Here is a 27,949-nt window from a genome sequence, read left to right as displayed (position 1 = left end):
ACTTCAAAGTCATGTCTTGCCTGAAATCAGTGGAGTTACTTGAGCGACCACGTAAGGGAAGTGTGCTCTCAAGTCCCAAGTGTTAGGAGATCAAATTTCTTGGTCCATCGATTATAGACACAATACGATCAGTATGCTCACATTCCAATTACATTCTGTACTGCGGCAACAAGTTTGGCCAGATTAAAACCTTCACCTCTAATCCTATCTTCCTCTGACATTTAGCTCCATTCACTCACCGACCACAACTATCAGCAAAATTCAATTTTCCATTTTTGTATTCAGATTCATCCTTTGTTTAGAACACATTGCACAGAGATAAAACTAACCTTACAGTGGCTTAGCAAAACTAACAAAGGTCACCCTGTCAGGAAAACAGGGGAAAAAACAGACTTCACGAGACTCCCATTCACTTTAAATTCAGTCTCCTATGCCTAAAATGAGAATAATGGTACATACTGTGCACTGAAGGATTAATGACTCCAAAACGTGCTGAAATCTTTCATGGAGAAGATATTGTGTAAAGATACGGAACTGTTCATTGTTGCAAGTGTAAACATGAACCATTTCACAGTACAGCATAACAATGAGAAAAGTCCATGAAGGATAAATCCACGTATTTCAAAACAACTGTCCACCTCCAAAACCCAACACAACTACCTAAAAACTGCTACGTGGATTCCAAAAGTTCTTAGAAAACAAACAAACAAACAAACAAACAAACAACCTGACAGTGTAAATGTTTTATTCAGGTCCAAAGATATAACAAAACACTTTTTACTGTGGCAAAGAAACTCAACCCATCAAAGTCATCAGCCTGCCCTTATTTTCGGAAAGGCAGGAGGGAAATGAAGCGCCAAGTAATTTCTACAGTAAAGAGGATAGAACTATAACCACTTTGCAAGGCAAATGCTACAGCTGGACACATAATTAGAATGGTGAAACACATGTTTCAGGGCTTAATTACCATACTGCTGAGTTTCAAATCCTGATCTTGCTGCTGGCATGCTGAAACAGGGAGTAAGAGGACACAGTCTGCTCCTCTCCTCGGGTCATTATTGCACCAACAGTATCCACAAATGTCTTTTTTTAAGCTTCAGAATTGTTACCTCATTAAGAACTACCCATGAGGGAAGTAATTAACTCTCCAGATGTGAACAAATGCTGTTGTGTCATAACGGTGCAAAGTTTCCAATTCTTGTGAAGTGTTACAAGGACTACAGTCAACAGCATTGACTAACATTTGATTTAGGGACAGCAGTAATGTCTGCTGCATGAATCCAAGAACTGGATATTCTTTGCTACTGCAGATGTCCTTGTCTTTTATGCCAACAGAACCACTATGGTGATTTTTTCCCTCTCTCCCTAGTGACAAATAAAATCTGGAAACTTTCCATGTAAGAACAGGAACAGAAGAGTGCTACCCTTATCAGCTGTGCTATGCAGACCAACCTGCTTAGGACAGAATTATACCAGGTGCAGCAGAGTAACATTAGAAATATCTGTAATAAATCTCACACTACGTAAGAGAAAAACGAGTTCTGCATACTGAATATGCTGTACAATACTGTGGGTCTTCTTTCCCTGGATCTTATAATGGCATCATTGATCTTTTTGTAAGAGTTTAATTACAGCCTCGCTTTAATGCTGCCAGTAATAAGGAACTATTTGTACTGCTCTTAAAGAGGCAAAAAGCTTTACCAGATACTGCAAAGAGCTAGGGATGCTCTTAAAAACAAGAAGGGGCAGTAAATCAATCATATTTGCTTTGCCAAGAGCTTTATGATGTAACCCACAAGCTTGAAGCTTCATTACTGAAACATTCTTTCTGTTGCTACTTAAAATAATTCTGTCAAAGTTTAATGACTAAAATGCTGTGGGTAATGAAACTTCCACAATTGCATTCTTAAGAATGAAAAGACAAAGTAGTCCTACTGTTCATTGAAGAGATTATTTTAAAGACTGGCACTATTTGGGGCCCTAAATATATATGGATCAGCGCCACTGAACAATACATAAAGATTTTTATGGAACCGAGACTGTGGTTAAAAACATCCACAGGAGAATTCAAACTGCAAATAGCAACATACCAATATCAGGAAACGTAATGTGTGTGCAATGTTTAAAAGAAACAGTCCCCCTCGCAAGAAACATTCTGAAGTATCCTTGATTAAAAATGCTGAACTTTTCTTTCATTTCTCTCTGTAACTACAGCCTACAATCGCTGGACATGACAGCGTGCTTCTAAACCACACAAACAAAAGGCTCTACAGCAAGCCAACTTTTATAAACTTGAATTTGGAGGTGTTTTGTGTCTCTGCTGAAGTAATAAATGTCATGGAAAAAGAATAAACTTTATGTTGGAACTCTATTGTAAGGTACTGGCTATGTGCTGGTCTTCTTAAAAGTGAAATGAAAGGCATATTCAGCTGTACCAACATCAGACTACTTGGATGTTTTCTTTGCTGCTATACCAATGCTCTTGGATGGAATTTCTGCAGAGATTTACTGGTTTGGGTAGAGAGATTACATTTCAGGTTATATTACTCTGCATTTGTTTTCCCTTGGTTGAGATGTCAAAAATAGTACAGACTCAACAGTACTATCTACCAGTTCCACCAGATCCACTAAATGTTCTCCAAAGCTCTCAACTCCCAGATACCCAGAACAACTGATGAGAACCAGAATGAAAAGAGTCAGAGATCACCAGAACAAAAATGGCAGCTGCAAGAGCAATTCCATCAGGCAAAGCGGAACTTACACTGCGGCTGCCAAGAAGATGTGCTGGTCTGGGTTTGGTGTAATAAAGCATAAATACATTCATTTTCAATTCAGAAATTTTCAGTTAAAAAAAAAAAAAAAGTATATTAAATCAGGGTTTTAGGTTTGGAAGCTGCTTCACTCCTGCAGTCTTTTTAATTGGCCCTTTTTGGGGATTAACCATCTTCAGACTTTGCGGAACGCTGCATCTCCCTCTGAAATAAAATGGATGAAGTTAGTCATCAGATGTCACATTTCCTGTAAGCTTCAACTGCTAAAAATTTGCATGCTTTTTATATTAACATAACTGATTATTATGGTGAATTAATAACCCTGAGAGGAAAAAGCAAGTACATTTCTATGTTGGAGGGCTAGCAGAGCACTTAATTATTCTGCATTCTAAAACAATCCTCATCTCATGATTCCTGACTACTTCCTGTTATCTAAATGATGGCATTCAAAGAACATGAACAGAATACTAAACATTTGCACAAAGAGAAAGCTAATGAGACATCTTCATCAGTTACATAATTCCTCCTGGTCAAGAAATGGAAAACCACTCCATGGAGGCGCAGCTTCAGCTCTCTGCAAGTATGTCAGTCTATCATTCTCTTGAGCCCATGATCTTACATAGGAAATGCTGTTAGCAGACTTCTGAAGTGGTACTCATCATGGATACATTTGCCACCTACATTAAGCCTACTGGAGCTGTTCTCATTTGATCTAAGAGAAGTCAGTGAGAATGTAAACAAATCTCCAGGAGAAATGGTGATTCCACAAACTGGAAGGCTCATTCTCACCATCAAGCAGCATCTCCACACTTACACAAAGTATCTTTGCTTCTCTCCCTGTTCATCACTGCACCAGGCAGACAGCACTGTATATTGCCCTAATTGCCACTGAAGGGTTTCAGTGTCTCTCTCAAATAATAAGCATTCTGAAGGAAAATATGTCACAAAGCCACATCTTTACATTCATGACAACCAGAGAAATGTTTTGTTATGTGGTAGGAGTTGTGATGACATGATCTGCACAAGCTTCAAATCTCTGGGCAAACAGCCATCAAAGCTCTCCCTAAGACTCCTTAGTCTTCTTGAGACTGATGCATCCACATAAAGGGAGAGCTGGTCCCACAGAAATATGGAGCTGCATCCATTCAGAACTTGGATGATCAGAACCATAGGCCTCAGTTTGTGAAGTAACCAACTGGTTATTCAAATTCAGATTACTTACAATCAGAGAACCACTGCAGAACTGGACCAAGCAGACAGCATATGTCTGTGTGGAATTCTGCACACAGCTGGACCTACGCCAGATGCAAACTAATAACTAGGTAGCTGCAGCCAGTGCAGCGCTGAAACTGCTAATAAGCCCTGCTATTCCTCAGTACAGCAGTGAGGGCTCAGAATGACATTAAATTGGCTCCTCAGACTACATCAGAGACACGAGTCATCAAGACATCCATGCTTTTTTTTTCCCAGCTGTCAGCTACCCTATTTTTTTGGCGCGCCGTGAAATAACACAGAAAAGGATCTACTGAACTTGTCCTCTGTGTTTAGATAACCAGGAATGGGAATGCAACAACAGTTAGTGTTCATAATTACGACGCAAAAATGTTACAGTGTTGTTTTAATAGATGGGTCGGGCTTCCTGTATCTGTATCTGAGGGTAAAACAAACAGTAAGCATTGTTTTATAGCATGGTTTCAAATCCAGTGACTGCAGGTGGTTTTTGAGAGGCTAACAAAACAACCTTGGACAGAAAAAAATCAAATTATTCTCAAGAACAATTGACTTTCAATCACACAGGTCTTCTCTTAACTTGAATGAAATTGTTTCTCATTAATGTCAGCTTGAATGAACAACCTTCAGGTACTAAATCAAAACATAATGAAAAGGGAATAACAAAACAGCAGCTGTGATAAATTTGTCATGATTGAGGGACATTTGCCTGTATCTAGTACTTAAAATACAAGCTACACTGAAGTCTCATTCTTATCTCTATGTTGTTTACCAAGACCAACATTTGAGGTGAAAATTCTAAGTTGCTGGTTATAAAAGCCAATGGTTTGAGAACTAGGTCCTTTGCTACTAAGGACAACTAAAAGCAAAAATCCTTTGAGGTGAAGTGGGTAGAAAGGGGCATGTCGTTACAATACCTATTCTGTAAGACCTGTGGTTTAACACTGACGTGCAGCTGCACACCACCACGCCACTCTCTCACACCCTCTCCACAACAGAACATGGCGAGAAAATATGACGGACTTTTTCTGTATTGGGAAACTTCACTTAGAGACATTAATTCATATTCTATTAAAATCCTCCTCTGGAGCGTTCCAATTTTTGAAATCCTGTTATTTGATGCTTACACAGAGTGAAAGGATAAAGCAGGTAAGCAAATATGTGTACACATTTCCTGCTTATAAATTACTCATTATGTTTGTAGATGTTCCTAGTATGTATTATGGATGCTAGTACTAATAATATAGGTAAGTGGATTCATGGAAGAGTATTTATTGTGAGATACTGAACACATAGAAACCGTATTAGCTCAGGAAGTCTCCAAATACTTGGGAGAGTTCCAAAAGCAAACATTTTATCTGCCTGCCCTTTTGTAGGCATCTGCTTATCTCAACTGCAGGCAGGACACTGGGTTCAACCCAAATTTTGTGTGATTCCCTATATTCTTTCCACATTATATTATTAATGTTTTTGGCTCAGTTGAAAAATATATCCCCAATTTCAAAATTTCAAGCAATCTCACAAGCACTACAATCAGAAATTAATTTTATTTCTCTGTAGCTCAGAACAGGTGGGCTCTTCTCACATTTAAATTTATAACCCATGTAATTAAACAGAAATATGTTGAGCAATGAAGACTTTCTGTGTGTAGGAGTTGGACTCAATGGTCCTTATGGGTCCCTTCCAACTTCTGATATTCTATGATTCTATGATCTAAAATCACTCATGTTATCATTCTAAAAATCCTTACAATCTCTACTCACTAAAAAGTATCAAGCTAAGCATTTATTTAAATGAATTACTCTTAATGGACCAAAGGGGACATTTGTTGCCCCAAAACTCCACAGTAAAGCAGAAGAAAAGAAGAATCCTTTTTAACAACACAGGTTGAAAAGGGAGAACACAGAGATAGTAGCTTTCAAAAAGGCTGCTGAAAGCATCTCTATTTCCAATCATGCAACATGCTTAGCATTAAGCAAAACTGATTGAAAAGCAGTATGAAAAATGATGTTAAGATTAGTATGTTATCATAGGGTTGTGTTCAGTGATATTTAACATGAACAGAGAGTTGCACTATTCAAAAAAACATATTTAGTTAAAAAGTAAACCAGAAAAAGAAGGAATATAAACAAAAACATACCTCAGTGCCCACTTTTCTCCCTTGCTTGTTAGAGCATCTGTTTTTTGCTTTTCAACAGTTTTAAGCATAGCTGAGGTCTGCAACAGCAGAAATTTTACAAAAGTGAAGTTAAATCCTTATCATAATCACAATTAATGAGATAAGTTTCTCCAAACTGATTTTGACCAATTATGGTCTTACTGCCACAAAGAACTTTAAGCACCTATTATGTCAATGTCTTATTGATTTTGGGAACTGAGCACATGCCAATGTTCATTGACATACAAAAGTATCACTATTTATTATGTTGGATAATCAGAGACTATATAACTTAAAATTAGCAAGTTTTTGGTCACACTCTGTATTCCCAATGAAGAACCACTATGTTTGAAACATACTTTTCTAAATGGGATACAAAAACAGAATTATAGTAACTTGGCTATACTTCTGAATGATTAAAGCATTAATTAAGACCAAGAACTAGTTTAGAAAGTTTCACAGCTTGGAAATCTCTGCATGCTCTGGAGATCATGACTACAATTCTGGACATACTGATAAAAATAGTTGTTACCCCTGGAATTGCATTTAACAGAATTTGGGCAGGATCAAACCAGTTGCTTCTGCTGTTCCTTAATTTGCAGTGCTCCCTCCTCACCCAGCACTTGGACGCTTATCCAGATGCCTTTACTAGCACTACCTTTCAGTGGGTCAGCTATGCCATGGACAAAAAAACAGAAAATGCAGCAGGTGTAGGGCTTGTCTGGCTGATGTGTCACACTTGAGTGTCTAATGTAAGAAAACGGACTTTTCTCAACCTCCTTAAAGAGATCCATCAGAAAAATGCAATAAATACATGATAATCGTGACATGCAATATAGCATGTTCACCAGGAAAGCAAAGACTTTCATAGAATCATAGAATCATAGAATTACCAAGGTTGGAAAAGACCCACAGGATCATCCAGTCCAACCATTCGCCCTTCACCAATGGTTCTCGCTAAACCATGTCCCTCAACACAACATCCAAACGCTCTTTGAACACCACCAGGGTCGGTGACTCCACCACCTCTCTGGGCAGCCCATTCCAGTGCCTGACCACCCTTTCAGAGAAGTAGTATTTCCTAATGTCTAGCCTGAATCTTCCCTGGCGCAGCTTGAAGCCATTCCCTGTAGAGAAGAGACTGACCCCCAGCTCACTACAACCTCCCTTCAGGTAGTTAGCTTTCTGAAAGCTTAGGACTAGGTTTTGGAGTAACCTACAGAAGACTCAAGGTCTGGCTAAATTAAACTTTACGTTTCACAAAATACTTGAAAACATCCTGCCCTTGTGAGAAAAAGAAAATCCAGCTCTGTTGCTTATAAGACAATGGTTCCTACTGTGCTTCTAGCTGTGCATTGTATTAGCCAAATATTCCTTACCCAGTCATAGCAAAGCCAGCTATAACTGAAGTAGTATAGAAAGTAGAACACTTTCTAGAGTGTTTTGCATAAATAAGAATGGGATCTGCAGAAGTTTAATTTCTTGAAGGGAAGATATTTTTTTTCACTCAAGAAACTAGTATCATTTATTTCCTTTCTGAGCAGTGCTCCTGTGACAAGGTCACAGAATCATAGTTTCATAGAATGGCCTGGGCTGGAAAGGACCTCAGAGATCACATAGTTTCAACCCCCCTGCTATGTGCAGGGTCACCAACCACCAGACCAGGCTGCCCAGAGCCACATCCAGCCTGGCCTTGAATGCCGCCAGGGATGGGGCATCCACAACCTCCTCAGGCAACCTGTTCCAGAGACAACAACCAAGCGTTGACTGCCCTCAAAGTTGTTTTTTATTTATATGAATATAGACTGTCAGTATATAAGATTCCTGTCCATAGCACTGTTTTTGCTGGCACAGGTTATTCCAGGCTCATCCTAACTAGACTGAGCCCGAGATGCACAAGCAGCTTTCCAGCTGTTCCTATCAATTATAGTGATCTTCTGCAAAGAGATCCCAGTCACAAGTCAGCCTGTTCTATGTTACTAAAAGTTTGTAGTAAAAATCTGGCCTGAGAGAATGGTTTTTGTGAAGATGTGCAATTGTTCATCCTTGCTCACTTCTCTAACAAATTTCTGACTACTACCAGAAAGTGCTTTGGTATTTGTGGAATCCAAATCACAAACCAACATTTTTTTCAGACTGGAATAAAACATAGCAAAGCAAACCAGAACACACTGCAGAACACCAGTGGCTCCAGCTTGAACTCTACAAGCTGTGAAGTCTTCAACTCTTTTAAAAAAGTATAATTTTAAATTGACTGTATGCTTATGGACTCAGCCAACTCAAATAACAAAAGCACTCAGATAACACGTACTTAAAAAAAAGAAACACAACAGTAGAAAAGCCAATGATAATAAAAAGATAAATAAAAGAAACTGCTGCTTGGAAGCACTTTTCTCTTTTGTTTCTGCTGAAGGCTGCAGGAGGGATCCAAAACACAGCAGAAAGAAAACAAAAGCTTTCAGCATCTGCAAATTTTCAGCACCTATCAGTAAAACTTCCATTGTATTTGTGTTTTTTTGTTTATTTTTGCTGTGAGATAAAGAAAAGCATTAAAATAATGAGGAAAGAAGGCCTAACGAGACATTATATCCATTCTCTGTAAACAAGTGTGTGTTACTGGAATATACTGTAGTCACAAGATAACAGTGTCTTGTGGTATACTGTTATTCTTCTAACTGTACTGCTGCCAGCATTACAGCACAGACTCAAACAGTGAGATTTTCATACAATTGAAAAAGTCTAGGCTGAATGCAAATTTGCTTCTGTCTCTGATGATAAAATGAACTGTTAACAAGGAGTGTGAGCCTATGTCGATTTGAAAATAATGTAAGAGCAACAGTGAAATTAAGGTCATAACAGCGACGGGTCGGAAAGAACCAGATGAGCCAATAATTATTTTGCATCCATGATGAGGATGAGTACCCTGTTCAGATTACCAATGTAAAAGATAGATGTCCAATCTAAACTGCTCACTAGGCTCTCCCTATAGCTCAGGTATATAGACACGGAAGTGCCCAGGAGATCCACTTCATCTAAAACAAGTGTGTTGGTCTGCACCTTAAACATCCTTCTATCTCCACAAATTACAGAGGATCCCTCTACAATTACTTAAGACAATGTTTGACAGTCAGAAAATCGGAGATTGGCAGATTAATCCAAAAATGATTATTTTGCCCCCAAATTATTCTGAAATCATGCAACTGATTACTGAAAATCCAATATACACTAGTCCCCAGTGTCCTGCTTAAGCGATGTGCCACTTCAAACAATGTTTTATGCAGGTTTAAGTGCTTTTCTAGGGAACCAAACACAGGTATTTCTCCTGCTACCATGTATAGCAATGAAATCATCTTTTTATGTCCTACCTTCTTCCTCCAACAGTTCCCAGCTTCAGTGTTTTAACATAAAGATACTAACAGTTATTATTCACATTTCCTGGGCTATTTATGGCTTTAATGCTGGGAAGATAGCTTGAGAAATTCTTTCAGATTTCCCAAAGCAGCAATGAACCACATCACTTGCCCATTGAGCAAACACATGGAAACACTGCTAATTACAGCATTTCACTCTACTTACATATGACATTGAGTACGTGACAATCATTCTTGAGTATCACACTAAGCTATTACTTTTACATTATTCAGGAATCAAGAGAGCTTTCACAACAGGAAGTACTAGAAATCTTTACAGGTTCCCTGCAGTTTATACTATCAACTTTTATGTGTTACATAATTTGCAGTAATAAAATTTAACCCCCGAGTTCATAAAAACAAGGTACCTTATCCTTTATCTTGTAAATTTAATTGTGTTGTCAATCTGAGCTGACTGGCTACCTTGTCTTTAAAAGATAAAAAGGGGGAAACATGAAAAAGAGGAATTTTCTTAAGGTGTCAATGCCACTAATAATTCGGTTCTGCTCTTTTCAGCTGAAGCACAGAACTGCAGCACAGTAGTCTTGTCACTCCTGGATGGGCAATCAGAAAGCTGCTTCAGCTTTCTCAGTTAAGGGTACTGACTATGTTTGTGAGCAATTAAATTCCAATTGATACAAAAACAGCCTGTTCCAGTGCTCTGTCACCCTCAAAGTAAAGATTTTTTTCCTCATGTTGCATGGAACTTCCTATGTTCCAGTTTTTGCCTACTGCCCTTTTTCAGTCACTGGGCACTGCTGAGAAGAGCCTGAGAAGAACTCATCCACTTGACTCCCGTCCTTTAGATGTTTGTAAGCACTGACAAGAACCTCTTCCAGTCTTTGCTTTCCCAGCCTGAGCAGTCCCAGGTCTCTCAGCCATTCCTCACAAGAGATGCTCCAGCTCCCATCGAGTCACACAGGTCTTTTTCTTACCTGCAAAATCTCTGCAAGGTACATGCGCCGCTCATCATTAGCTTTGTGGTAAGCCTATGTTTAAAATAAATAGCACAGGATTCCATTAAGCAAACTATTCTGTTGTGTGTCCCACACACCTTGTCTGTCTGTCAGACAACGTAACAGCTTTTATAAACTAGATGCATACAGTGATTTACAAACCTTTGCCTCCTGTTCCAGTCGAAGTTCATAATCTTTTAGCTGATTCTGGAGACTTTTCTTCTCTTCTTTTAGTTGTTCAAGAACCTCCTTCAAGGAATCCTGTGGTTACAGCAAATAAAACACATATTTCCATTCTGAACAAAGACATCACTACCACATTCCTTACTCTTCAGGCATTACTGTGTTTGTCACCCTGTTTGCTTCTTGTGCACTTTTGTTTACAAGGTTCAGGCTGGCACACCACAGAGACAAAAGCAATTAACCATATGCTAGAAGTACTATCAGTTGTGAACTACACATTTCCACTGTGTCAATATGATACAAATACAGTCTTCCACACTCATGTGCCTCGTTAGATAAGCAAAGTCACTTCGTTGTGACCAGACAGAACTGCTCCTTACTTCTAAACAAAATTCACTCTCACTACTGCTTTTTTTTTGTAGGAGGAAGATTTCAGATCCCACCTGGACATCCATTTTCAAACCACTTGGAAAGGGAGCTGCTGGACTTACTTACGAGGCATGTGAGGTGTCAGTGGCAAAGCCTAAGAACTTGGCTAGAATGCAGTATTTTGGGGCGATCTGTGGCTTCTCATGCAAAACAGCCACATTTACTTTGTGTACAACTGAGCTGAGCTAGAGTGACCATGGCAAAGTCCATTTTTGGTTACCAGCACTGGCCAGTTCTTTGCAGTGCAATCAGAGCACACATCCAAGTACCAGAGGAAACCGCTTCTCATAGTCCCTTTCATAAATTGGTCCTCTCTGTCCAGTAGATACGTTCTTATTAGGAGGCTCCAACAGCAGACTATTTGTTCTAATTCCTTGCCTCAGATTACTCAAGGTCACTTTTGACCTTTTTGTTATTGTAATTATATTTAAGATAACTGCTCTTCTTCCTCCCTACAGAAGTCAGGAATGTCTTATTTCAACATTCATTTTACTAGGATAAACAAACAGATTTTAACAATGGCCTCTCACGCAGTAGGCTGTCCTTTCATCTAACCACCATGGTAGACCATTTATAACCCACCTGGAGCCCATTCTCACAGCTGGAGAGCAGAACCATACTGGAGCATGAAGTACTCCAGAAGCTATCACACTGCCTTGACCAATGTCAGTAATGCTCTTTCACATCTGCATGGTGATGGCTCACACAGATGGCTCAAGCAGAATATCCAGATTCCAGGTGATCAGCTCTCAATTCATAACATAATTTGTTTACTTCTTCCTCAATACTTTGGTCTATACTATTATATTTTAATGCCATTTTTAATAATCTCGTCTTCAGTGTAATTCTTTTTCCAAACAACACCTGCATCTCTATTTTATTACCCTTACAGTAATCACTGTAAGGAGAAAATGCCATCATCTATTTCTACATTGTGTATAAAGGTTATGCGTAACATGTTAAGATTAGTTCTAAACCTGGTACTGGAAGAACTCTGCTTGTACTCTCCCAGCAATCTCCTATTCATTCTTACATTTCATTTGCCAGCTATTTCCTCCTTCAACAGATCTGCTAGTTTTCATTCTCTATAAACTATCAGCCACTTCTTTTATGACACAGTATCTTTATCAGAACTTACATACAGAATTACTGTACTTATCCTGACAACAAAAACTATTATCTCATCACAGAAAGTCAACAGGTTTGCCTATCATGAATGACTTTTAATAAATTAATATCTCAGAAATATTAGCAGTAACCACCTAATGATATTACATTCAAATTCATTTCCATTCAAATATTATAATCATACAAATATTTGACAGTATGGATGGGATTCACTCTGAGGTGTGAATATCTACATTTGAGTGTCCATGTGTGAACTAATCTCCTAATAAGAGTCATAGTCAATGCCATCAGTGACGCTTAGAGTCATTCAGCTGAACAGCTACAGAGGGCTCAATTCAGCTGCCATCTGAAACGCTCCAGGGTGTCTAAGACATCTGTACATGGCAGATATTTCACATGGGGTACAGGAGACACATATACTTCTGGATCAGCAGTAGATTATTCTGTACTGAAATGTCTGCAAGTCTCTTTATATAACTGTTCTACCAAAGATGCCTACTGAGATGAATTTAAATAGGAATCTATGCGCTCAGCAGACAGTATTGACAAGGTTTCCACTGCCTGTAGTGGGAATCAAAGATCTAGCTAAGAGATAAACAATACACACAAACAAGAAAAACTAGCCAATATTATTGTGATGAATTTTTATTTTCTATCTTTCCTCAAGGTGATTTCATCCAAGCAGATGATAAAGAAAGAACTTTAAAGCATGTAAAGTCCCTTTAATCTGCTATGCACCACATCCATCTCTTTTTTGATCGCTTCCACAAAGTTTCTATCTTTAATACTTGTTATCCCACTGTTTCTAGTCAGGTTTTTTCCATTTGTCTGCTTAGGCCCTCTGAGTAAAAGAAGTATCTGTTTCAGGATTTTATTTTAGTTTTTATTTCTAAATCAAGCATCTTCTTAGCCACAATAACTGAATTCTTTAACTTTCAGTACCATCTGACCACTGTCTTAGCAATACCAGTTAATTTTTCTCAGTGACTGTAAGCCCATGCAAAGCTACAGACTTGGGATAGAGTAGCTGGAAAGTTGCCCGGTGGAAAAGAACCTGGAGGTATTGGCCGATAGCTGGCTGAATATGAGCCAGCAGTGTGCTCAGATGGCCAAGAAGGCCAATGGCATCCTGGCTTGTATCAGAAAGTTTGTCAGCAGGAGTGGGGAAGTGATTGCCCTCCTCTCACCTCAAGTTCTGTTTTCAGTTCTCAGCTCCTCACTACAGAAAAGACGTCAAGGATGCTGGAACATGTCTGAAGAAGGAAAACAAAGATGAATGGTCTATAAAGAACAAGTATTACAAGGAGCAGCTGAGGGAACTCAGATTGTTTAGCTTAGAGAAAAAGAGGCTGAGGGGACACCTTATCACTCTCTACAACTACCGGAAAGGAGTTGGTCACTTCTTCCAAGCAACATGTAAGAGGACAAGAAGAAACGGTCTCAAGTTGCAGCAGGGGAAGTTTAGGTTGGATATCAGGTAAAAAATATTCTTCAAAGAGAGGGTTGAGAGGCATTAGAGCAGGAAAGGGACCTCAAAGATCACCTAATTCCAACCTCCCTGCAGTGGCCAGAGTTGCAAGCAACATATAAATATCAGATCCAGAAAGCCAGTATCTGTGTATAGCCTAGGTCCATAGCTTACATTTGGACATTAAAACATTCTATTTCTAGATCTACAAAGTGATATATCTACCAGCGGCTTCTGACAGATACCCACCAAACATGTGAATCTGTCTCTTGCATCTGCCTGTTCCAAATCTCCAGTCTTCTTTCTAGTATGTGCAGATCATCCCATCTTTTATTCTCTTTCATATATTTTTCTGTACATCATGTTTCTTATTTATCTCTAAACTTTATTTTTCACAAAATCACTTCTGCTGTTAATGATTTCCCTAGGAATGATTTTCATTAAAGTCGAGATTTTGCAGGAGCATGGCAGAAGACGCAGTGCTTTTAAAACAAGTTGCCAAGAGAATAACCCCTCCCACTGTTCAAAAAATAAAAAAAGAAGAAAGAAAGACATACAGAAGAGCTATATCTTTCAAGAATGTTTCACACATGACTGAACTGTTACTATCTTTAATCTGTTATAACAGACACACTGGAGACATGAAAAGAATTGAGTTTTTGGTTTTTTCCTAATTAAAGCTGAAGTGTCTTGGATGCAGATGAAACTTTTGTCCTAATACTGAAGGCTCCTATATTCAATACAGTTAATGTTCGCCAATTCAAGAACAGAAAGTAAACCAGTAAGTCACAGATTAAAAATTTGGCCAAATTCCACTAGGATCATGTGCTCTTCCACTGCATCAGTGCCTGTACAGTATTTAAAAAGTCAGATAAAGAAGGCTTCTAATTTTTTTTTGCCTTCTTGATCTGACTACATTAAAGATCACAATCATATGACAACTTACTTTTGCACAACATATTTTGTGCCATCACAGTAAACTGAAACACAGTAAACACAAAAATTCATGCTGTTCTCAAGATTTCTTCCGTGTAATTCTATACTCCACTACTTATTTACCCTCAAGACTGTCCATCAGTTATTAAAGATAGCAAGTCTTGGTGTTGCAGCTTTTAGTCACAACAGAGCAATTGGGTTTATCCTCAGTGATGGTATTGGTCTGATTTCTTCCAGTTCTTTCACCTTAAGAGTAGACTACTTTTAGATCCTCTTTTTTTTAATTATTATTATTATTTTCCTTTAACCTTTTCAGAAGTGTTGTCTATATTTTGTTGCCAATGCAGCTGGTCTTGTGCAGATGTCTGGGCACTCATTCAGCTCGGGATCAAGGATGATATCCAGCTGTAAGCAAATGAAGTGTGCACTACATCACTGCTTTTGATGAGCAAGCAGACAGAAATAAGTTGATAATACGGTAATAAATTGTCATCTGTGTGCCTCCAGAGAAATAAGAAATTGAATTCACTCCCAATTTATAGATTGGGAAAAAATCCAAAAATCAAAATTAAATGAATAAATTAATTAATTTTAAAAATTCAGAAAGAGACTAGTGTCTGAATTACACTTCAAGCAAAATTTAACATCCTAAAGTGAATTATGCAGTATCTTACATTCTTCACACTTGTTTTTGTGATAAAACTTAGGTAAGCCTCTGAACTTTTGCTTCCTTGATTTTCCATAAGAACACGCTTAATCAATCTGCTTAATTTTCTGCAGAAAGCCCTTATGGAACCTGAAAGCAACGTTTGCTAGAAGTCATGGTGGTCCTGGTTGCGCACTGATGAAGCACAACCTGATAAGCATATTCTACCCATATTATGCTAGAAATTCAATCTCTTCTGCCTAACAAACTAAAAATTAACTAATGAATTATATTTCAGACTAACATTTTAGTCCTCTGCCACTGTACGAGCTTTAATTCATAGTATACCACTTGCCCTTACTTACTAATGCTGAAATAATTCTTGAGGTCAGGCTACTCATCAGTCAAGAAAACAAAATTTAAGGGGTGGAGAAGGAAGAAGTCACAATTGCTGCCAGGTCATGCATACTTCTGGAAAGGAGACAGGATTTCAGACAATTCTTTGTACCTTCCTCACCAATTTCCCAATGGTTTTCCATCTCTATTACACACTCTGTTGTGAATTCCAATCTAGCTTTTCTTCTCCCTCTGAATACCCAGGAAATTCACATAGCAAACTCAGTTTCTGATTTCTGCTTCTGGGTTCAGGCACCTAACAGATGCTGCAGAGCTCAGAATAGGAATACTGAAGTTCTGATGTAAATCCTGCCAGACAGATGTTCCTACTTAACTAAGAAAATTCTCCAAGTCCCCATACATTACAGAAGGCAGTTTCAAAAACAGAATGAGAAAATTCCCAGTGGTAAAACTTCAGAGAGGTCCGAGAGACCCATGTTAGTAAAGACTGGTTATAAGTTACCTCTCACCCCTACTGTCAAAGCAATAACTGAAGAACTAGCTGAGAGCTTCTATAACTGAAGTCTTTCTGAAAAGCAATACAAATTCAGAAGTGGGAAACACCAGCATACGAGCTCAGCCAAACCATTAAGGACTAGGTTTGCCTTTCCTGAATTCTATGGGAAGCAAGCAGAGAAAAAACTCACTGAAGGAGATTCAATTACTGATGCTCATAGTTACAACATCAGCTTGGTGCTTAAAAGAGCAAAATAACACAAGTAAATGGCTTATAGAAAAAATTGCTTAAAACGTATAGTAACCCTGACTTGTAGCAGTGCTTTAGGAGCTCAGAAAAGCCTTTACACAAAGCAAGGACCAGTGAGAGCTCAAGAGAAACAGGAGTCCTTCAAGCAATGCAGCGATCTCCCAGGAGAAACTGTCAACAAGACTTCAAGATAAGCCAGTTAGATAAATTCTGAAAATGATTTTTGAAGCCAATTGAATTTATTAATGGTATTGGTTTCGCTGGATACTCAAATATTGTCTAGGTCAGATTTATGGCAGGTTCTTCTAAGCCTTGAATAGCTGGACAATGTACTCCTAAAAAAGGAGACATAAGCTGACTAAGGGATTTAACCTGAATTTAAGATTCTTAGTTTTCATTAAGTTGCCCATGTCAAGCCACTCTCAGCAAGCTGGTAAGCCAAAAGACACACTGAGATTTTAACTGAATACTTTCTTTATGTAATGGAATGTTGCAAGGATTAGCAAGATTCACTCTCATAGCAATGATACATTAAGTTTTGTGTCCAGCAGTGGCACAAGCCCAGAGTTTCACAAAGGGAACATCAATTCCACAGTTCTTTTCTTCACATAATTTTCTTTTCATTCGTCTGAAGTTACATATTTGGCTCAGCACTTGCCAGAAAATGAATTTATAGAGAAGGGAACTGCAGCCGAATTTTAAAGCCACCCACACAAGTTATTCTCGTTCTGGATTTTTCCTTGCCCTGCTTCCAGTGGCAACAGAGGTGACAATTTCTATCAATCACTCTACGACAGACAAGGTGACGAATATGTGACATCATCAAGAGGCTGAAATTTGCTTTCATCAGAGCTCATGCAGACTATTGATCTGTATGGCAATTTGCTTCAGCTTCAATCCTCTCATTTTTCTCCATGAATTAGAACGAAGGAATACATCTGTCAGTTGTGCAGGAAAAGCACCACCAACAAAAGCACAAAAGATAACTCTGCGATTCACTGTACTTAACATTTTAAATCTAATTTATTTTTGCACAGTAAATGAACTCCCCTCCTTCCAACACCAGCAGTTGAGGATCGGCAGGTGATTTAGCTGAATCTTTGACCATATTTTAAACTCACCAAGAGCAAAAAGCAACGTCACATCTTTAGCTTTACTGTAACTGAAATTGATTTTAAGTTGATATCAATAAACTCACTTAACCATATATCATAGCACTTACTGAAAAAGATACATAAAAAATTACCTAGCATAGCACACTCCTGTGTAAAATATGCAATCGATGTGCCTGCAATAGATGCTGTAAAGGCTTCAGTACAGGTGAAGAAAAAATCACTGCACTTGTTTAAATGCCAAGTGCCCCCTTGTGGTTAGCATGCTCTTTGTACTCGAAACAAAACGGTTGAAATGCATGAATCACACAGATAACATTTGAGAATGCAGAGTCCTGTTTGCACCACTTATTGTCAAGAACCAGGCTAAGGAAATTTGTCTGAAGATCTGTTGGAAGGTTCTGGTTCCTCCAGCTAAAGAGGTATAGGGCAGTGCTACCCAAATCCTTCTATCAGCGATGCCCACAGCATTGTTTTCTCATCTGCTGAAGTGGGAGGAGGAAGTTAAAACCCAGACCTCCATTGCTGTGTTTCAGATTTAAAACAAAAGATGATGTTGAATCCAAAATGTTTTACTTCGTATCTCTCCAGTGAGGCTTGGCAAAGGCCTTGAAATTCATTACAAATCTTTCTTGGGAGAAATCCAGGGGTCCCAGACAATTGCTAAGCAATTCCTGGAATTCCTGAACAGGCAGCAGTCTGGAGAACGGCCAGCTAATAATGTCAGTCCACTGCAAGTTTTTCCCCGATTGTTTTCTTTGAAATACAAAGTGCATTCTGCCTCTGGGAACCCACAAAGTGATTTGTGAGAAACAGTCTGCTGGTTTGTGCAAGGCTGCCAGGAGGAACGACTAAAGCCAACGTGACAAAGAAAGGAAAAAACTGCGAGTCAAAAAGGTCTCTTGGAGACATCCAAAACACTTGTCCTAAGTCAGATGAAAGGAGTCTGGCAGGAGGCAGGACACAGCTCAGGGCTGTGAGACCGACTACAAAACTTTCTCCAAAATACTTCCAATCTTGACAATAAAGACCAGATACCAGATCAGTTTGTCACAGAGCTATGGGTGATGTAATCCAGCAAGAGCAACAAGATTCATTTAGCACTGACTTGTTGAAAGAATTGTCAACATTTCCTGTGCCATTAGGAAGTGATGATGTTCCCTATAGGCAGTTAACAACACCTACTGTGGTACAACTTCTTTGTGTTTTCATAAACACTGCATGCCTCCCCTGTTATGTTGCCAACACCCTCTCCAGTGTGACACTGCCACACGTTCTGCTCATGGTTTAAAACACGTAGGAAAAACCCTGAGGTTGATCTGCTAGGATTGCTGCACGTAGTCACTCTGGTCTCAGAAAGGAAGTGCTTTAAAGCATGTATCTGGCTGCTACTGTGAGAATTTTCTCAGCTATGGTGCTGGGCAGTCCTGAAAACAGTGATTTATCACAGAAACCTTCGTTCCTTGGCTAATTTTAACTAGAGCGTTGCTAAGGCAATGCTATCAGGAGTGTGCTCTTCTGAACTGATTTTGTAGTATGCTTTCGGTATTTGCATACTAAAGCCGCTATCTAGGGATCCTCTCTAGCAGAAACGGTGCGAGAGAATGAAACCATTTTCCTCCCACTTATACAGGAAACCAGCAGACAACACGTATTTCACCAAAACCCACTTAATAATAATAAAAATAAGCAAACAAATGAATGCTTAATATGTGGAAGAGGGGTAAACAAAATTCACACCGTGTTAAGCTTTGGAGAGAAGGCATTCTTTCTGCAATTATTCCTGAAGTAGAGTCTGATATTTGTATTATTCATTGGGATTTAAAAGAAATCACTGACTACACAGTTTTCAGTGTTGCAACTCCCCTGTGCTTGTCACCATTGAGGTTATTTTTACTCAGCTCTCAGTACACAAAAATGGTTTTCTAAATCCTGGCTATTCTAATTCGTGTGTTGAAGGTAATGGATCCGCATTTACTGTCCTGTGATACCTTCATGATATTTCTGAAATAAAATAAAAGGGATGCATCAACAACGACAACTGTATTTTTAAATGATTTTGGGGTGTTTTTAACAGCAAGGAATCATTCATCAGTAAGATTCTAATTCTGAAGAGAAAACAGCGCAAGCCATCTGCAACAATTACTGCAACTAAAGAAGACTGAAAATCCTTGTGCTTCCTTCTTCATTGCTCCAGAATTTGCATTTGTATTTTTCTCCTTCAGTTTTATATAGCTCGCTCACTGCCAGAGTCCCTGATGACTAATCTTGATTCTCCCTGTTGTGCTTGAAATCAAGGAAATGTTTTATCCTACCTATGTCTAAATGAGATGAATTGCTCTCTGGATATGCTTTTCTCCTTCTATTGACTACATAAGATCCTAAATGACGAGCTGAGTGAGACAAATATCCTCAACGCCTTTGAGATATCTCCTCTGTTAAACATGGCTGAAACTGGTAATGAAATTAAGAATTATTAGAGGTGCCTCTAATAACTCAAGCTGTGTAACTAACTTCTTTGGGAACACAGGTTAAAAGGACTTGCAAATGCTATTTCATTTTCTAAGCATGTTGCTCAAAATCTACTGTCTGTTGTTGCCATACTCTTGAAATGGTACCATCTTGCTAGGAGAATCACCTTGCTATCTTTTCACTTCATATAAAACAGCAAACTGAGGACTGAATATCATAGGGTACTTCTCATTTAATGCACACACACGATTTTTATCTCTCAGCATTTTCACTCTGAGTGAATGTAGATTGATGATCGGCTGCTCTCTGCTTTTCTACACCCACTCACCACATCTGTTCTTTATTCTCATCTGCAGAGAAGCTAAATATTCCCCGATGCTCCCCTGAACAATTCCCAAAAACATAAAAATGATTTGGATAAATCTTTATGCTTACACACTACAAACTGATCTGTGCATTTTTTACAGTTGTTTTATCTGCCAAAACTGAAAAGAAAAAGGAGCTCTGCATTCTACAAGTTTAACTGTAAAAATACATGGACTTTCCTGACAGCTTCAGTGAAAAAAGGGACAGCAAAGCCCCCAAAACACATCAATTTTCCTTCTCTTTCCATCTCCTGATGATCAAAACAAGCCAAAATGAAACCTTTTCTAAATTTCAAAGCATTTTTTTTCCACTCTTGGATAACAGACAAATGTATTCACTCGAAACTGGAAGGGTGAAAAACTGCAGGATAAAAATCTATGGCATGGCACATGGGCTCCAGACTTCCCTAAGTGTCACTGAGTAAGTGTAGGACTCTCCAAATTGTTTCCTAGGCTCCTTTTGGCAGAATGAATCTTACTGTTCCACTGTCATTCTTTCATTTACAGGAACAATAATCAAATCTCTTAGAATGACAGCTCATAGGTGAGGAGGCAAAGCAGAATTTAGTAGGGATTAGAAATGGACTGGATTGGTGCAGCACAGCTGCTGATAAAGCTTACAGATTATCTAACTGGTAATGGCTCTCCAGGTTCCTGGCAAAGGTGTAATTGGATTGGTTAAGAGAACATTGGAAATTTGATGGAAATAAACACTTTTAATACTGCCAGTGTGCACATCAATCCATGCTTTACAGGCTGATGGAAATAACCTTGTCTGAAGCAGACTGCTGTAAATTTCCTAGCCCCATGTCCTGTGCTCAAGACTTCTTTTCAAAAATAATTCCAGTTGTATTTTTAAATCAAGTCCCTGAAACAGACAAATGGGATGGGAGTGATTTTCTTCTTTCATTGCTTTTAATTGGCTGTTTGAAGAAAAAAAGAAAATCCAGCCATCTAGAAAACACCATGGAGTCTAGGACAGTGCTAAACCTAACAAGAATATTTACTATCTGAAAGACATGAATTAGATCAAAATAAGCAATCAATTATTCACATTCTGCTTAAAATGGGTAATAATTCCCACTAACACAGCATGCAGACTCCTCCAGGCTCAGTGAACTCCCATTAATCTTCAGAATCTGAAGCATGAGAGTCAGATGGAGACACTTCTACTTGTGTAAGTGCGTAAGAAGTTGTTTTATGTTTTGTTGAAATGCAGCTGGTGAAATAAAAGCATATTAAGCAATAAAACCTAAATATATATATATATACACATATATATATATATATAAAACCAATTTGTCCTGTGTTGCAAAAATGGAGTACTGAAATAGTACTTGAATGAGGAGTTTTCCTGGGACTGTATTACACAAAATGTAACAGCAATTGTTAATATTTATTGTCACGTATAACACAAAGCTGTGAGTAGTGCTGGATACACTGGAGGACTGTGCTGAGGGGAACCTCGTGGAGTTCAATTAAACAAGTGAAAATTTAAAGTCTTCCTGCTGTTGAGGAAAACTCCATGCACTGGTATATGTGGGGGAGGCTGAGAGAGATGGAGTTGTTCAGTGTGGAGAAAAGAAGGCTCGGGGGATCTTACCCATGTGTATAAATACTTGATGGGATGGGAGGAAGAAAAGGGAGCCATGCTATTCTCAGTGGTGCCCAGTGACGGGACAAGAAGTAATGGGCACAATCTAAAACACATGAAATTCCATCTAAACCAAGAAAACACTTCTTTATTGTTCAAACACTGAAACACATTGCCCAGAGAAGTTGAGAAGGTTCCATCTATGGAGATACTCAAAATCTCACTGGGCATGACGTCAAGCAACCTGTTGTAGCTGACTTGCCTTGAGTAGGGGTGTTGGACTAGGAAATGACAAAGCGGTCCCTTCCAGCCTAAGTGATTCCATCATTTTGTGATCAAGGTTTTATATTTTTTCAGGTATTGACAGCACTAGCCTAACTACTCCATCTCACACACCTCACCACAGGTGATGTCGAATCTTTACTCAGTCAAAAAATCTACTACACGATTATTCCCAACATTTAGGTCTTATATTCCCACATCGTTATTTTGTTCTATGCCTTACAAATTTACAAGCAACTGCCTAACTGAAACAATTAAAAAAGTAAGTGGGAAAGTTTGCTTCGGTTTCTCCACAGGACCACTGATATTTTTTTGTCAAGGAACAATAACAACAACAACAAAAATGTACAATTTATTTAATTTAATTTCTTCCGTAGTTTTGAAGCTTAAGCAACTAAATTCCACTGTACTCACCACAGGCATCTGATCAAAGATGCGAACAATGGCCAGTTTATCTACAAGTAAGCAGAAGGTGCAACTCATTGATCTCATTCAACATATAATCACTAATTTTATTGAAAAACTCATTTCTACCTGTTGGATTTCCACGAATAAGCTCCACCTTGTCTTTAAGAATATGAATTTGTCTTTGCAGCTGGCTGTTCAGTTCTACTTGCATCTCATATCTGGTTTTCCACTCATTACCTTAAAAACAAACACAGGGTTATTCTGTTTCCCAGATTATTTCATGCTATTTCAAGTAGAAGGCAACTTTTTTTTTTTCAAACAGTTCTTAAGTTTTTTTTTTCAGGAGACTGAGAAGGTCTCCAGTTAGTCATCCTCATAATGAGGAAGTATTCATTTGAATTACAAAAGAGCTTGAAAATAGAGATCAAGGGATTCTTTTTTCCACAGGGCTTAGTGTGGCCAGAATATTAACTGACTATCTCTATGAATTCATGTCATCTGTTATATCTTTAATAGCTAACAGAAAAAAAAGCTAACATGCAGCATTTAGTACTCCATAATTTCACATCTTTCATTCCATATTGAAGTTCCTTCATTTTTCACATTTCGCATCTATAACAGCCATTTTTGAAAAGAGAAAACTAATATTCCAAAAGAAAAAGTTGTATCACTGTAGGGTCTACCAAAAACAATTTGCTGTGCTTCCTATTCAATTAGTAAAACTGTTGCAATTCACTTACCTTCATCTTCAACACTGCTAAGCTTTTTCTCCAGTTCTGTTACTGTTTTTCTCAATTCAGATATTGAATTTTCAAGCATTTGCCTGTGGTATTGAGAAAAGTCAATAAAATGGCTTTGCATTAATCTCATTACTAAAAAAAAAAAAAAAAAAAAGGACTAAATCAAATATATTTTCAACTCAGCTCCAAACAAAAGTCAGCAAAACAAATTACAAAAGCAGTTTGTGATTATTTCATATCAGGTTGTTTGGAAGATTTCCTAAACCAACCAAGGAATGCATCCATTTTTCAAAGGCCAACTTGTGATCTTTCAAAAGAACTGAGAACACAACTCTGTAATTTGGAATATGGTCTACAACACAAACATGTAAGTCATTTATGGAATAAGTGAGATGTATTTTAAATCTTAGTGTAGTTCATTAAAACATGCAAGACAGAAAACCACTGTGTGTCCTATTTATTGGTGTGCTTTTTAAGGGAAGCTTTCACGTCAATGTAAATCTTCCCATTCTGAATACATTCGTGAGAAGTGTTCTTCAAGAAATAGTCAGCTCTATTAGAAATAAAGTTTTAGACATCAGCTCTGACATCAGAACAGTATCATCTATTGCTCATCCCAATATCACACTCAGCAGAATTTTATTTTCCATAGCTTGGAACATCAGTTTCAACTGATAGCTACAGAAACCAGACGAATCATGATTGTAGATGCCTGGAATGGGGAGGGAGAGGGAATGAAAACCTGAAACAGCATAGAAGTTGAAAGAAGATAAATTAAGCAGAAGAGTAATTGAAGGTAATTCAGGTAAGTTTTCAGTGCAAGAAACATGCTGAGTCACAATTAGACTGAAATCTCCCACGATCAAAGAGAACTGGGTTTTCAGTCTCTCTTTGCTCTAATGCTGTTCTTCCCTACTGACTTTAACTTACAGAGGGGGGACAGAGGCAAAGAAATAATGAAAGTATAGGTAGCAAAGCGGAGACAAAAAAGGTTGTGGTGAAAGTCTCACCAAAGATACAGTTGAAGCACATGAGTCAAAAAGCTTAGATCCAGGAAAACTGGAGGAAATCTGATCACTGCTGCTTATTTGTTCCCACTCCAAATGGCAGAGGCAGATAGCTAAAAAGCAAGACAAAATCTTATTATATCATTGGCATATTTTCAACACAAATAGATAGCATTTCCTTACAGAAGATTTCTATCAACCTCTCAGTGCTTGTAAAAGAGGAAGCTGTGATGAAGGCAAGTGTTAAAATGGTATTTTTGGAAGGAAGAAACAGCTGGAGTTGGACACCGGCAGAGATGTAAATAGAGCTGAGCTATTTTCAAATGAACTTAATTATTCCTCTTAAAGAAAATTCTGTGTGGTTGGACGGATGCAGACAAATAGCATGGTAAGGATGAGTCCTTCAAACAAGATGTTTTCAGCTTTTAACTTCTGTCATCATTTCAAGACTGCAAATAACAACCCTTACAGCACGTCAGATTTTATTCTTCGTTGTGCATCACTAGCAAAGCTGCTAACCAACTTCCAATTATATCCCTTCCTGATTAAAATGTATACTGAAATGATACATTGTGAGGTATCAGGCTGTAATTGCTGAGAAAAATCTTATTTTCATTTGGAAATGAAAACCATTCTCATTAAAAAAATTAATTAATAGTAAACATTTAGTACTCCAACAGCAACTAGAAAGTAGCCAGGGTTGTAACTCTACTTATTCAGTGTATATAGAGTACAGTACGCTCTCCATATTGACAGAGAAGGAGTGTAGAAATAAATCACTTTGACCTACTTGGTAAATACTTCAGCTTACTATAGTATTGAGAATACTTGGCATTTATGGAGGCATTTCTAATTGTGATAGGAAACAACAGGCCAAACCACTCGTCTGTTACTGTGAATGTAAAACAGCTCTGTGCAGCTGCTTGCCCACAGCCTTGGGCTGTACTTAAAGGGACACTGACACCAGTGTGATTTTACCAATAGCCTCACATTTATTTATAACCAGACATGCTCAAGGCCCATGATATTTCCCATATCGTTGGACAAATGATAGTCATCACAGAAGAAAGACCATAAACCCCAAAAGCCCCAAAGCTTCTCAACAATCAAATTTAATGACATCCACACGTCCTAAACAAAATCAGGAAGCTTCTTGTGAAGGAGAAAAAAGTTGCAGTTCAGATAAGATGACTGTGGTTGAAAATACAGATAGAAATTTGCTGAGGTTCCTCTTAAGGCAGTTTGCAGGTGTTGTTTTGCTTGAAAGTGACAGCCACTGAAGACAAAAACCATTTTCCCGCACCTTTTGCTATCCAGATCTCAGCATCTAGTGCACATATTGGGCAAAAGACTGCCTGAAGCTATTTTGTTTACTGGAGAGAGACCAGTGGCACATTACAGGTGAAGCTTAAGGCAAATCATTAGTTCCAGGGCTCCAGCCCTGCTACAGGGCGGGCCTTTACTGGTTCCTGTAGAAGACAAAATACACAGATGCCTTCAGAATCTTTGAACAAAGCAAATGATACTACACATGACAAAAGGCACTACAGGGAAGAGCACATATAGCACTGAAAGCTCCAGGCACTGTCACTCAGCGGTGTGCTGGGCAAATCCTACAATGCTCCTTGTCTGGAAAGCCACAAAAGCTGAAATCTCAAAGAGGAATTCTCACATGCAACTCTGTTGACATCAGTAAATGGACAGTGAGCTGACATGCATACACATACAGCTTAAAGTCCTCTATTAAGAAGTATAATGCAGTATTATGTTTCTCACTAGCTTGGGAACATTTGTCATGGCAGTTCCCAAAAAGCACCTGTGCTAAATCTTGATTACAGTAATTCAGTGTCAGATTAAGCTACTGACTTTCATTAAAGCCTTTCACAATATTATATCCACAATCATTGAGAATCAGTAGGTACTTAAGTAAAGACCCCTCACTGACACGGATGATTCAATTTACTCTTTGAAGTAAAAATCCCTTCTTAAATGAGAGTGGTAGGTGGGCTGTTACAAAACTGTCTGAATGGAACAATGATCAAATAAGCCAGCAAAAGGATGATGAGGGTGAGACTACACTTAGGAATGCCGACATCTATCTGCAAGCCAGTCATCCTCAGCTTTCTTTATATCCAATGGAGAGAAAACTTCTCAGGGTGTGAGTCATCTCCTTCTAAAGCAGCCAACCAAAGTAGGTCAGATGAATCACACCTTAAAGCCTTCTGTATTCACTGACAACACAGGCGCCTAGTTCAGATGTTGATTTCTAACAATCCTGGTTGCCAACAGTTGAATAAATAACAATACAATAATGGCACTGCTTGTTTGTATACACAAGACAAACATAGGACATAGCTGCAGAATCCACCAGGAGCAGCAGGCTCTTCACTGTGTTTCTGTCATGCTGTAGAAACAGAGACTTTTGTTAAATACGTTTATTTTTTTGTTTGATCAGCACAGAAGACACAGCTTCTTCATGTGACCTGGGCTTTGGCCATGGCTGCAGAACATTCTCAGGGATATCAGCAAGAACTTCAGGTGCATACAATACCCAGGTTTTCATTAGTTAAAACAATAAATCATAGCAGCGAAACAAAGTCAATACCAGTCAGCTTTTTATTTGAGCACCAATAACAAAATGGTGTGCCTGGTAAATAACAGTTAGTGCTTGCTTTGGATAATTTCTGTCTTACATTGACACACTATTTAGCACTCTGAAGATTCATTAAAAGGACCTTTGCTCGCACACAGGTGCAAGCACAACAGAGCTCCTTTGTGCACCATTTTGAGCACAGATGCTGCCCAAACATATTGACTCTAAGCTTCCCTTTCCCACTAGCAGATAAAAAAGAAAAAAATCCCTGAAATTCCATACAATGGAACATGAATATCGACACTGTTAATATCAAGCTGTTTAGTCGGAACCCTGAAACATTTGGCTCTTAAAGCAGTCACATGCTGCCATCTCTGCAGTACTGTGCTAGGAAGATGTCTCGGGGATAGTTACTGACAGTGAAATCTGGCTTTCTAGCTTTATTCCACAGAGGAAAGAAATGCGTATTGCCATCACCTCATCACCCATTGCCTTCTCCCCACCAAACAGCCTCCAAGCCCTTTTCTGTCCCACAAACCAGTCCTTACCCCACCCCAGCTCACTCTCCCAGCCCCATTCCCCTGCCCGTTCGCTGCCAGCTTCATTCTGGCTGGAATTATTCACCCATTTCCTCAGGTTCCTCTCACCAGCCCCAGCCCCCTGACCTGCTACAGCCCACCACGGCTTGCCACTTCTCCCTGCAATCCCACATTTTCACCAAGAGCCACGCTCTCCCAGCCCCCAAAGCACTCTTCACTCTCCACAGATGCAGAGCGCACTGCAGGACCTCCCGGCAGGTACCCCTGAGGCAGCACCTGCCGCCGTTTTGCCGCCCCCCTCCCCCGGGGACCACTCTTTCGGCCCCAGCCCTGTCACTCACTGCCTCCGCCTTTCCCGCCCCAGCTCCATGTCCAGCCCTTCGGAGTCGCCGCGCTCGCCCATGGCGCCGCCACCGCGCC

General features: G+C 38.9%; 1 protein-coding gene across 4 annotated transcripts; it reads right to left on the bottom strand.

Annotated features, from left to right (window-relative positions):
* Nucleotides 1-728: 728 nt before the first annotated feature.
* CCDC169 (coiled-coil domain containing 169) lies at nt 729-27,949 on the bottom strand. Of its 4 annotated transcripts, XM_040703640.2 has the most exons (9): nt 27,871-27,949; nt 24,401-24,510; nt 23,391-23,473; nt 22,777-22,887; nt 22,657-22,697; nt 10,688-10,786; nt 10,505-10,558; nt 6,142-6,218; nt 729-2,975 (listed from the first exon to the last, which is right to left on the bottom strand). In XM_040703640.2, the coding sequence occupies exons 3-9, from the start codon at nt 23,467-23,469 to the stop codon at nt 2,873-2,875; spliced, it is 564 nt and encodes a 187-aa protein (XP_040559574.1). In that variant the 5' UTR covers nt 23,470-23,473; nt 24,401-24,510; nt 27,871-27,949; the 3' UTR covers nt 729-2,872. The 4 variants fall into 4 exon arrangements, with proteins under 4 accessions (XP_040559574.1, XP_004938811.3, XP_004938813.3 ...); XM_004938754.5 differs by lacking the exon at nt 24,401-24,510; XM_004938756.5 differs by lacking the exons at nt 6,142-6,218; nt 24,401-24,510.

This window comes from Gallus gallus, chromosome 1, assembly GCF_016699485.2.
Source record: "Gallus gallus isolate bGalGal1 chromosome 1, bGalGal1.mat.broiler.GRCg7b, whole genome shotgun sequence".
NCBI lineage: Eukaryota > Metazoa > Chordata > Aves > Galliformes > Phasianidae > Gallus > Gallus gallus.
The sequence above is the reverse complement of the archived record's forward strand: the minus strand, read 5'-3'. Positions and strand labels throughout refer to the sequence as shown.